The 13,078-nt window shown below is 38.4% G+C and overlaps 1 protein-coding gene across 1 annotated transcript in view; it reads left to right on the top strand.

The window, feature by feature from the left end:
• The first annotated feature begins 5,156 nt into the window (after positions 1 to 5,156).
• eda (ectodysplasin A) overlaps positions 5,157 to 13,078 on the top strand; it is a 38,017-nt gene continuing 30,095 nt past the window's right edge. Inside the window, exons 1-2 of the mRNA XM_036581015.1 lie at positions 5,157 to 5,197; positions 6,763 to 6,871. Of these exons, the coding sequence (XP_036436908.1) occupies positions 5,157 to 5,197; positions 6,763 to 6,871 (150 nt within the window). The remainder of the gene's footprint in view (positions 5,198 to 6,762; positions 6,872 to 13,078) is intronic.

The raw sequence follows: 13,078 nt of genomic DNA, 5'->3' as shown, positions 1-13,078 counted from the left end.
TGGGTGACCACCATGACAAATATGACCAAGTTGGTCAACTACATGACCAGTATGACCAAGTTGGTCAGCTACCATGGCCAGCATGACCAAGCTAGTCAGTCAGCATGTCCAGCATGACCAAGCTGGTTGACCAGAATGGCCAGCATGACCAAGATGGCTGACCATTATGACTAGCATGACCAAGCTAGTCAGTCAGAATGGCCACAATGACCAAGCTGATTGACCACCATAACTAGCATGACCAAAGTAGTCAACCAGCATAACCAAGATGGCTAACCAGCATGACTAAGTTGGTTGACCAGTATGACCCAGCATTGTGAAGATAGTCAGCCAGCACAATCAGTACAACTAAGCCATGGTCATGTTGGCAGACCATCTAAACCATCAGACTTGAACAAAAACACATTGATCAACCAGCTTAGTTACCATCAAAACCAGCTTAGACCAACCAGCAAACATCAAAACCAGCTTAGACCATCTGAAACCATCTACCAGCAGCTGCTGGTCTGAGCTGGATTTTTCTGCAGGGTGAAAAGTTCAGCAGCACAAAGGAAACACAGAGCAGAACATCTGAAACGCTTTATTACTCGGAATTAAACTGCCTTTATAAGACGTTCAGTGCAGACATGCATGACTGAGCTGTAAATGTATAACAGAAACTCCTCCCAGTACAACAGAAACTCCTCCCAGTAAACTGAAACTCCTCCCAGTACAACAGAAACTCCTCCCAGCACAACTGAACCCCCCCACCACACACACACCCGGTACAACCGAAACCCCTCCCACTATAATCAAAACTCCTCCCCATGCAGTGCATCACTGGCCGTGTGCTCCATGTCTGTGAGGAGGATAATCATGGAGGACACTCGTGGTTGGGGAAGAAACTGAATGCCTAACAGCAACATAAACAGACACAACTGTACAAAACACACTGCCGAGTAAGTGGATTTGCAAATTCTGTCCCAAACGGCGAACAGATTTTAGACTGATTGGAGACGCGTTTGACTACCAAGTATAAATGCATGTGGCTAAAATCTTACCAGGATACAATCCAGATACTGGACACAGGAAGTGACCAGGTGTAAACAGGGTCTTCATCACGGTCCAAGTCCAACATGAAACTCTCCTGAATTTCCTCCGCTAGTTTTAGGTAATAAAATGTTCCTCTGCATGATGTTTATGTGCAACACTAAAACAGTGAGCCTTGTATGTTATTGGTTGTTTTTCCTTTCCTGCATATCATTTGCATCACTCATGAACCTTTAAGGATGCTCTGTAGTGTAAATAAGTGTAAATAGTGTGAATAAATAATTTTTTTAGGTAAAAATAAAACAATCCTCCTTTGCAGTAAAATAAAGCTTTGCTGAGCCTTTCAACACAGTTCTAACAGTAAATGGTTCCAAATGCTGGAGTTAATTCATAAATGGACTTAAACACTCATTCACTGTTTAACACTAAAGGTTAATAATTTTAATAATAATAATAATTTTATTTATATAGCACTTTTCATGCCGGTGGCAGCTCAGAGTGCTTTACAGACAGGTGATAAAACATAGTTATAGAAGAGATCATTAGTACTTAATTAGAATCAGAAGAAAATGAAGAAGATTAAATTAGAAGATAAAAACCACGAGACGTTCAGTTTTAGTTAAATGCTAATTTAAAGAGATCCGTTTTTAGGTGCTTCTTAAAAGTGAGCACTGAGCTTGACTGTCTAATAAAAAGTGCACTGAGCTCCACAGTTTAGAAGCAGAATAACTGAAAGAGTCTCTCCATGTTTTCTGTATTTTACTGAGGGTCTCTGTGGAAGGCCACTATCTGCAGATCTTAGATTGCGTACCGGAAAATAAACAGACAGACACTCTGTGATGTAAGCAGGTGCTAGATTGTTTTGAGCTTTAAAGACCAGTAGCAGAACCTTGAAATCTATCCTGAATGATACAGGCAGCCGGTGCAGTTCTTTCAAAACGGGACTGATCTGATCTCTCTGTGTTGTTTTTGTTAGGATGCTGCTGCGTTTTGTACGAGTTGTAAGGGATGTGTAGTTTTCTTAGGAAGTCTAGCAAGAAGAGCATCACAGTGATCAAGTCTGCTTGTAACAAATGCATGAACAAGTTTCTCTGCGTCGCTTTGAGAGAGAAAAGGCCGAACTTTAGCGATATTTCTCAAATGATAAAAAGCTACTTTAGTGACTGTTTACATGTGGGGTAAAGCAGAGCTCAGAGTCTAAGATCACACCATGTTTCGTACTTCAGGTTCGGTAGATGAAGCTAAAGAACCAAGTTTCTCAAAAATCATTTTTCTCTGAGTTTCTGTACCAACAATCGGTAATTCAGTTTTTTCATGATTTAATTGTAGAAAATTTTGCGACATCCACTGAGAAATATCTGACACACAGCTGGTTAGTCTGTCTACAGAGTCTTGATCTTCAGAAGGAATAGTAATGTTCCTAATAACATCACCTAGAGGTAGCATGTACAAAGAGAAAAGCAAAGGCCCTAAGACTGAACCTTGGGGGACTCCACAAGAAACGGCAAATCGTTTTGATGAATGATTTCCAAGTGAAACCATGAACTGCCTATTACTTAAATATGATTTAAACCGTTCTAAAACTGTGCCTGAGAGGCCGACCCAGCATTCAAGACGCTGGAGTAAAACCTTGTGGTCAACGGTATCGAAGGCTGCACTGAGATCTAATAAAACCAAAATAGAAGGATTTTGTGGTTGGCACGAAGACTGCTGGTCACACGGCAATGCAGACAACAGTCTCGCCTAGCTAGTAGCTAACAAAAGGGCAAAGAAAAGAGAGATTTGAGACGTTGATAATTTAGAGACGATGGACATTTGCATTTATAATCAGTCCAGCTGGTTTTCCGATATGTTTATTCTGTAACGAGAAACTGTCCAACACTAACAAGTCACAAAGTTGAAGTCCGTTTCTCGTTGACGGGAAAATTCGAGCAAGAGGCTGGTAAATGAGGAGCGACTTCAGCCTCGTAAAAGGTCAAACGTTGAGAGACATTTTACAAGAAACTGTTCTACTTTTGGAAAAGTTTCCTGCTGGAGATGTGAGAAAAGCAGCTACAGCTGAGCTAAAGCTTAAAGCAGAGCAGAGTAAGTCTGTGTTTTTGTTTATATTACATTATATTTTTTATCCCATACTAGTACATCAGCACACACTGAGACAGATTTACAGCCAAGATGGTAAAATGGACATAAAATGTTGTGACTCTCAAGGTGGTTTGATTGTTGTTGACAAAAGGACAAAGTGGCTCATCTTAACATTTGGGTTGTGACCTCTGACCTAGTCAGAAAAAAAAACAGTGCATCAGACAATAAAGAATGCTTTGTGCATCTTTTACACAGTGATAGGAAACACAGTAGCTCACTGAAAGTTCAATACAGTTTACCGCGGCCGACGTGAACCTGGACACCATAACTCTCTTGATGGCAGATTTGAACGAGTTTAGGGAGCAAAATTCCAAATTCTCGGAATTGATGGCGGGCATGACGCTCGGTTTATTGGTACAGAGGGTGTGGTGATTTGGGGACAGTCTGATATTAGTTTTAGGGTCAGATGTTTGGACGTCACCTGTCATCGGTCTGGTTGATGAGAGCGAAGTGTGTATCGGGCTTTAGGCCGGTGTGTGTAGTGTTAGGTTAGTGTGTGATGATGGAAGTGATGGAATTATGTTCTTTAGCGCTCGTCTGGTTTGTGGGTGGACGGCGTGTGTGTATTTACACAGCTGTGTTCCGACACATGATTTGCTCTGTTTCTGCTACAAATCTAACCGACTGATCTGCTGCCCAGTTATCCCTCAGAGTGAGTGAGAGACTCGGACGTGTGAGTTATGATGGTCATTTCTCAGTGAGTGTTTGCCAGCTCAAGTTTAGTCATTTGGCTAAATCAGTGCTGTATTAGAGACTAGAACAAGTTAACCCCTTAAACTGCAGACCTGTTTAATAAGGAATGTTAGAACGTTTATTCAGAATCTGCTATGATTTATTTAGTAACTGCAATTAGTCTTTCAGTATCTACTATGAATTAATGGTATATACAATAAGTTATTCAGTATGTACTATGAATTATTCAATATCTACTATGAATTGTTTGGTATTTGCTATGAATTGTTCAGTATTTGCTATGAATTATTCGGTATCTTCTATGAATTATTCAGTATCTACTGTGAATTATTCTGTATTTACTATGAATTATTTGGTATCCACACTGAATTATTCATTATGTATTATGAATTTATGAATTGTTTAGTATCTACAATGAATTTTTCAGTATTTTCTATAAGTTATTCAGTATCTACCATGAATTATTCAGTATCTACCATGAATTATTCAGTATCTACTATGAATTGTTTGGTATTTCCTATGAATTATTCGGCATCTACTATAAATTATTCGGTATCCACTATGAATTATTCAGTATCTACTGGGAATTATTCGGTATCTACTATGAATTGTTCAGTACTTGATATGAATAATTCGGTATCTACTATGAATTATTCAGTATCTACTGTGAATTATTCTGTATTTACTATGAATTATTGGGTATCCACGCTGAATTATTCAGTATGCATTATGAATTTATGAATTGTTCAGTATCTACAGTGAGTTGTTCAGTATTTTCTATAAATTATTCAGTATCTATTTTGAATTGTTCAGTATCTGCTATAAATTATACAGCATCTACTATGGAAAATTCAGTATCTGATTTATTTAATATTCACTATTAATGATTTAGTATCTAATATGAATTATTCAGTATTTATTATGAATTATTTAGTGTTTAGTGTGAATTATTCAGTATCTGCTTTGATTTATTCAGTATCTGCTGTAAAATTAATGTCTAAGCTCTGTAGTTGGAGAGGTTTTGAAGAGTGGCTGCAGATAAACTGTAAGGAGTTAACATCTCAATGAGTGTTTGCCAGTTCAGGTTTTACTTATTTGGCTAATCAGTGCTGTATGAGAAATGAGTAGAGAGGCTGAAATGCCTTTGGGTGGACTCTGTTATCTGTTTCGTGACTGTTTGCGTGTCGTTTTAATATCAGCTTCACATGCTGAACTGATGAGGAAACTCATTTCTCTTCTCTGAGGACTTGTTACGAAACCCACCGTATCATTGAGCGATATCTCTAACTCTCATGACCAACAAGTCCGAGCACCTGTGGAATCGGGTCATCAGGTTTGTTTCCGCTCAGGTTCTGTGGTTTGGCTGAGAGATCACTCGGAGCTTGACCAAGCAGTGCTATTTTTGAGTGTAGCGGGAAAAAAAGGTGACCTAGAGTTCACCCCTGAGGCACTCCGCCGAGGCTCAGTCAGGAAAGAGGAGAAATGAGAGGAAAGCAAGGAAAAGAGTGAGGAGAGGAACATAGGGGATGTTAGGGAAATAATCAGAAGAGAGGAAAAGATCGATAGAAGAAAGACTTTGAAGTGAAACAGTCACTAAGAAGTAAAAGTAGCCTCATACTGATGTGTAGAGCCCAGGTCTGAGAAGATACAACAAACATACAGTACTGCGCAAAAGGTTTTAGGCATCTGAACATTATTTAAAACCATCTGTCTTTGTAGGTGCACTTTATAGTTCTACAGTTACAGACTGTAGTCCATCTGTTTCTCTGCATACTTTGTTAGCCCCCTTTTACCCTGTTCTTCAGTGGTCAGGACCCCCATGGACCCTCACAGAGCAGGTACTATTTGGGTGGTGGATCATTCTCAGCACTGCAGTAACACTGATGTGGTCGTCTGCTGCTGTTGTGTGTGTCATCCTCTAGTCCTTCATCAGTGGTCACAGGGCGCTGCCCACAGGACACTGTTGGCTGGATATTTTTGGTTGGTGGACTATTCTCAGTCCAGCAGTGACACTGAGGTGTTTAAAAACTCCAGCAGCACTGCTGTGTCTGATCCACTCAGACCAGCACAACACACACTAACACACCACCACCACATCAGTGTTACTGCAGTGCTGAGAATGACCCACCACCCAAGTAGTACCTGCTCTGTGAGGGTCCATGGGGGTCCTGACCACTGAAGAACAGGGTAAAAGGGGGCTAACAAAGTATGCAGAGAAACAGATGGACTACAGTCTGTAACTGTAGAACTACAAAGTGCACCTATATAGTAAGTGGAGCTGATAAAATGGACAATGAGTGTAGAAACAAGGAGGTGCTCATAATGTTATGCCTGATCAGAGTATGTTTTTGCTTGTAAAATTGACATATATCATTGGAATAGATGCAAATAAACAAAAATACAGTAAAAAAGTAAAGTTGAAATGTTGAGAGAACTTGATGAACTGATTTCTCTTCGATGCCTTCATGTGGATTTGTTCAACTCCATCTGATTTAACGTAATCAAGTACTGATTAGCAAAACCAGTCTACCAAGAGATTTGGAAATTGGTTTATGAACATAAATAACATAAACATTAGTGTTTATTTGTTATTTTTCTTTAGCAATTTAATGCTTATGCAGATAAGTAGCTTTTAAAATGTAATTTTAGTTTCCTAAAACGTTTGCACAATAGTGTATAGAAAAGAAAAAGAATGTAAGTGAAATAGGTCGAACTCTAAAATAATACGGTATTTACAAACTCATTAATTATCATTCGAGAAAGAAAGAGTTGACGAAACTCAGCTGGTTTAACTTAAAGCTAATTACAGTCACAAGAGGAGGGAAGATCTCCATCTGAGGCCAGTCCGAGTTCACTTAGCATCTTCGGAGCGTGTGTGTGTGCGTGTGTCTGGTCCAGTGTGGAGCTCCAGATGTTCTCCAGCTGTGTGGATGAGAGACCGCAGACCCAGCTGTCCATGTGTTTGTATGGCACTGGCCGCTGGCTGGTGAAACCCACTGCTTATGAGGTGAGAACATGAGGAAACCACTGTCAAACAAGGCCTGGAACCACCGTGCGTTCGTGGAGCGAGTTCAGTTCTGCAGACAGCAGAGCTTTCAGAGATCAAATTAAAACAATATTCCAGCGAATAAAAAATTATTCACCCAGTTAAAGCAATAGTGTGGCAAATAAAACTGTCCTTTTACCCCAAAATATAGTCAATCAGCCAGGACGTGTTTGGATTGTGAAGCTTCTTTAGTTTTAGCGCTGGAGCTACGAGGCTAATGTAGCTAGTAAGTGAAAGCACATTAACTCCAGATAAGAAAACAGCATCACACAAACATCCTAACTAGACTAAACCTCCTAAATCCTGTCCTAACTTTAGGATGAACCCCAACAGGGTCCTCACTTCTGTTTAAGGTCCATTTCTATGGTTTTTAGGCAGCTGAGTCAGCAGCATAGTTCACTACCAGCATAATGAGCTCCATTTATTTCTACTGTAAAACGCTGCTTTCACTGTGAGATGATTTTCTTTTCTAACTCTGCGTTTTAAAGATCTCAGACGCTGCAGACTCGATCTCCACCGCCCCTCTGATCACCTTCGTGTGTTAATGTTGATGATGAAATATTACAGTGATGGTGGTGAATAATGAGGAGACGGAGCTGAACGTGTGTCTGTTTATTAGGAGGAGTAACGTTAGCGCGCTCGGCTAAAGCGTTTGGGAAATGGAGACTGAAACTGGGGAGCGGCGACGCTCTGATAAACAGCACACTTTAGTTTTGTTTGACCTTTTTATGCCTGTAACGGTGTATTGTTGGTTGCTAGGTAACAGACATATCAGTTGATTGTCGACTTCTATTGAATAGTTTAGGATTTGCCAACTTGAGATTTGTGAAGTCTTATCCTGACCTGTCAGCCATTTACATCTAGTCCATGTTTATAGGTAACAGCCTCCACACAGCTTGAGGCAGTTATGTGATGGTTTGGACCTGCTGTTAGCACTAAGCTAACTGACAAACTCCATTACTTGTCAGCTACATTAGCTGCGTAGCTCCAGTGCTAAAACTACAGAAGCAAACTTCAGACACCGGACATGGCCAAACTATTGCTTTGAGATCTTTTAATTTACATCGATTTTACCTATCAAAAACAGCTGATCGTCAGCATCCAGCTCAGTTTGTAATTAAAAATAAAGCCTGTCTTGCTGTGTATCAGAGTTTTAGCGCTCAACATTAATCCAAGTGGGCAGAAAATCAATAAAAAACATGGCTACCTTATGCTAATCATTTAAAATTCAAGAAATAAAATAAAACTACCATCATAATTCTAGCATTTTCAGCTCACAGACACTCGACCTGTATAGACACATGTAAAGCTAAATGTAAAGCTATAAAAATTCTGTTAGCATTTACATGTCGAATAGTGGCATATCTGAGTAGCCCAGGGTCTCCTGAAAATAACATATGGCATGTATGAATATCTCATGTACATGATTTATTATTGTAATTGACCAAAATACCAATATAATTATACCATATTATCTTAGGTTTGTGAGTTTTCATATTTGAGCTGTTCACATTGTTGTTCACAAGTTTTGTCTGAGCAAAATATCCATCATATTTCTGTCTATAAACGAGTGTGGAAAGCCTAAAAATCTTATAGTCCTGGCTGATGGACAGTGTTAGACAACAAAACAGATATTTAGTTTTAGCGCTACTGATTGAAAACTGAGAGGAATTTAGTTGCTGGCGCACTAATATAGCTAAAGGATAACTCGGATATTTACGCTGTGTGTAGTTACTGAATAATAAGCTTGAGGCTGGAAGAGGTTTGGGGTTTTTAGTTTAGTGTGATTAGCATACGGTATTTGCTCAGAGCTTCAGATGGTTTTGGAAACTCAGTCAAGTTTAGAAGAAATATAAGTGAAGAGTTTAGAGTGCCCTGCTGTCAGGGAGCATGAGCTTATTAGCTTTATTAATGTTAATTTATTAACATGATTAATGCTAACCTATTAGCTTTATTATTGTTAATTTATTAACATGAGTAATGCTAACCTATTAGCTTTATTATTGGTAATTTATTAACATGAGTAATGCTAACCTATTAGCTTTATTATTGTTAATTTATTAACTTTATAACTGTTAACTTGTTAACTATACTAGCTTTATTAATGCTAACTAATAAAGTACATTAATGCTGAGTTTTCTTAATTATTATTAAGTTATTAATAACTTTATGTTCACTTAAATATTAGTTAGTTAGTGTGTGATGGAGTTGAAGGCTGTGTGTGTGTGTGTGTGTGTGTGTGTGTGTGTGTGTGTGTGTGTGTGTGTGTGTTTCAGTAAGCGTTTGATTTCTGGTTGGTTCTTGGCTTTAGCTGGTGCTGGCGGAGCCATAATCAGATTGAAAGCATAACTGGATCTGTCTGCAGAGAGATGACTTCATCAGCTCTTCTACAGATTCTCTCCCACGTTGCGTTTTAAAGGCCAAAAAACCAAAAGCTGATCCAGGATGTCCCAAAACCTCCAGTCTCCATTTCAGCGCTGGTTGTTGGCTGGACCACATGGGAAGAGCAACTGTAAACCTACTCTGGGACAAACATCTGCCATAAAGAGTGCTGCACAAATGAAACGGAACTGAACCGAATTGAACACGTCCCACTTCATCACGCGTCCAGAGGAAGCGCTTGACTTGTATGTAAAACACATTCACAGTTTTTAGCCCAGAACGTCTGGTTCTTGTTTGCGGTGCAGCTCGTCTGGCCGAAAGCTCGGCCTGGAAATCGAACTGAGCCAGAAACAAATTGTTCTTGATCTGAAACTGAGGGATCGGGTTCAGCTCTGAAAACCTCAGTTCGCTTGAACTGCTTTCACTGATCGATCCTGATGGAGAATTCTGACCTGATTCTTCACCATCGACACAATCGTTTTTCACAATCAGACTGACCTGTGACTGTCTATCTGTCTGTCTGTCTATCTGTCTATCTATATCTCTCTCTGTCTGTCTGTCTATCTATCTCTATATATCTATCTGTCTGTCTGTCTATCTATATCTGTCTCAGTCTGTCTGTCTGTTTGTCTGTCTATCTCTGTATATCTATCTGTATGTCTGTCTGTCTATCTAACTGTCTATCTATTTGTCTGTCTATCTATCTCTCTATCTATCTATCTATCTATCTGTACATCTATGTTTTCTGCCATTCTGTCTATATAGCTACCTTTTTGTCTGTCTGTCTGTTTTTATCAATCTGTCAATCCATCTTTCTGTCTAGCTATCTGTCTATGTTTGTCTGTCTATCTATCTGTCTGTCTGTCTGTCTGTCTGTCTGTCTGTGTGTTGTTGGTTTCTCTGTAAAAACTTACTATCAGCTTTGATTTGATTGATTTAGTTCAGGATTCCAGATGAAATGCTGTAAGTCAGTTATAATTCCTGAATAAGGTTGGGATTTTTTTCGCGAATATGAATTTGTGAGGAATCCTATCTGGAACGTGTCAGATCTGAGCTGGGTAGGAGTTCAGTTCTCTGGTTCTGAGGTTCAGACTGATCCAGGTTATCAGTGGTTCTGAAGCTGTATTTCTGCCTCTGTTGCTCTTTTTCCAGTGATTCTGTCTTTGGTCTGGGGAAAAACTGAACCGCTGTGTGAAAGCTGAGCAGATCTTTCCAGAGAGGGCCTCTGGTAGGGGTTCTGTGATTAGAGGAGTGATGAAGGTGCATCAGCTCTGTTTCTTTCAGCAACAAGTGAAAACAAGTGAACACACCTCCACAGAGAACATTTACACATAAATATGACGTTTTTCTGCACAGTTTAGTGCACAGTTTTACTTTTGCACTGGATTTTACATATTGGGAAAAATAAAAAATAGAATATAAAATGTACCTTAACTTTGGCTGACTTTTTTACAGTAACTGTGAAATATTAATATTTATTTTATACAATATTAAGTAGTAGACATTATGTAATGGTAAATAATATACTTTGATACACATTATTTAAAATAATGTTTTGTTTGCTGTCTCACCATTTGATCCACCCTTTGAAATTCGGGGCGTTCTGGATAACATCATTCTAGATATTGATTTCATTAGAACTTCATTCTGTTTATTGGCATTTTGTTCCATCTGTTGATTTTAATAAACCTTTTTTTCTAGATATTAATTTTATTAGCACTTCATTCTGGATCTTAATATTACTCAAACTTCATTCCAGATGTTAATTTTATTAGAACATTTTTCTGGTTATTAATTTTATTAGAACTTCATTATGGATATTAATTTTATTTGAACTTCATTCCGGATGTTAATTTAATTTGAACTTCATTCTGAATTTTGAATTTATTAGAATTTCATTCCACCTTTCAATTTTAATAAACATTTTTTTTCTGTATGTTAATTTTGTTTGAACTTTATTCTGAATTCTAAATTTATTAGAATTTTATTCCATCTGTTGATTTTAATAAAAAGATTTTCAGGATAATAATTGTATTAGAACCTCATTCCAGATGGTTATTTCCTTAGAACGTTTTTCTGGTTATTAATTTTATTAGAACTTCATTCCAGATGTTGATTTTATTAGAACATTAGATCATTCTGAATTTTTGATTTATTAGAATTTCATTTCATCTGTTAATTTTAATAAACCTTTTTTTCTAGATATGAATTTTATTAGAACTTCATTCCATATGTTTATTTTATTATGTTTTTTCTGGTTATTAACATTATTTCAACTTCATTTTGTGGTTCTGTGTACAGAACCCAATAGCGGAATAGAGTAAATGTTGACAGTGAATTTTCGAGCAGTGTTTATTGTTCCAGATGAGACGGTTTTCGTGAAGCTCAGGCTGTAAATCTTCTGCGAGGTTTGTTTATGCGCTGATGTTGACCGTGAGTCTCCAGAGGCTCGTGTCTCTCACTGTCACTGTTGTTGTTTCGTTTGGTTTCATTGGCCCTGGAGGACTGCGGTCACTCACAGCAACAAGCCCTGCTGGGCCAATCAGCCGTCAGCGTGGCCCGCGTGTGCTGCGCTGTGGTTGGTCGGTTTGCCAAAGTATCATACAGAGTAATCAGAGCTGACAGTGTTTACGGGGCCTTCTGGAACATTCTCCATTTATCACCCCCGCTCAGAACCTCCTGGCTCCGTGACCTCCTCTGTTTGAATTCGGGTAATTAATGTCAAACGTATGAGCCGAATGTTTTCCTCAAATGTTCTAATGAACTTTATTAGCGGCCACAGGGCGAGACTTGATCCCTGACCTTTGTTGGGTCAGATTCTTAATCATGCATGAGTGTTGGCGAATGTGAGGTCGCTCTGCCTCTTTCTCTTTAGAGCTCTTCCACAGTCTTTCACTGAGACGTTCTGAGACCAGTAGAACACTGACCATAACATTTCAAAGAATTTTCACAAAAAAATGATTGCATGTACAGTGAGGAGCAAAAGTCTGAGAAATCTGTTTTTTTTTCCTGTTTAAAAGTAGAAAAAAGTTTAAGTTTTAAAGTTTTCAGATTTTTGAATTTTACAGTTTTAGAACTATCCTGAACCTTTTCTAGGTCACTTTTCAAAATTTTAACACATTTGTGAGACTGACCTTTTAAAGAAAAAAAAAGATTTTTTTTGTCCCATATTCAGTTGAAACTTGTGTTCAAAATACAAAATCTAAGACATTCTGAAATTCATATAAATATATCCAAGATTCTATTTTTCACTCAAATTGTGATGCTGATAATATTGTTTGTAATTATATTTTGTATTAATTTAGAAAATAATACAAAATAGAAGCATTTTCACTTTTGTACCCCACTGTATAGATTTTATAACATTCTGTAAATTATAAACTTATTTACAAAGTAAATATGTTTCAATGACATTTCGTATGGTACCTCTGGTGGTTGCTATGGTATCTCTAGAGGTTGCTAGGGTGTTGCTAGGTGTTGCCATAGTATCTGTGGTGGTTGTTAGGTGGTTGCTACGGCATCTCTAGAGGTTGCTAGGGTGTTGCTAGGTGTTGCCATAGAATCTCTGGTGATTGTTAGGTGATTGCTATGGTATCTCTGGTGGTTGCTCTGGTATCTCTAGCTGTTGCTAGGGTGTTGCTAGGTGGTTGCTATGATATATTTGGTGGTTGCTATGGTGTCTTGAGATTGCTAGGGTGTTGCTGTGGTGTCTTTGGTGGTGGCTATGGTATATCTTATCTTGATCAACGTAATGTTTAGTTAGATTTGAGTGTTGAAAACATGTTA

The sequence above is a fragment of the Colossoma macropomum genome, unplaced genomic scaffold (assembly GCF_904425465.1).
Source record: "Colossoma macropomum unplaced genomic scaffold, Colossoma_macropomum, whole genome shotgun sequence".
Lineage (NCBI taxonomy): Eukaryota > Metazoa > Chordata > Actinopteri > Characiformes > Serrasalmidae > Colossoma > Colossoma macropomum.
The sequence above is the reverse complement of the archived record's forward strand: the minus strand, read 5'-3'. Positions and strand labels throughout refer to the sequence as shown.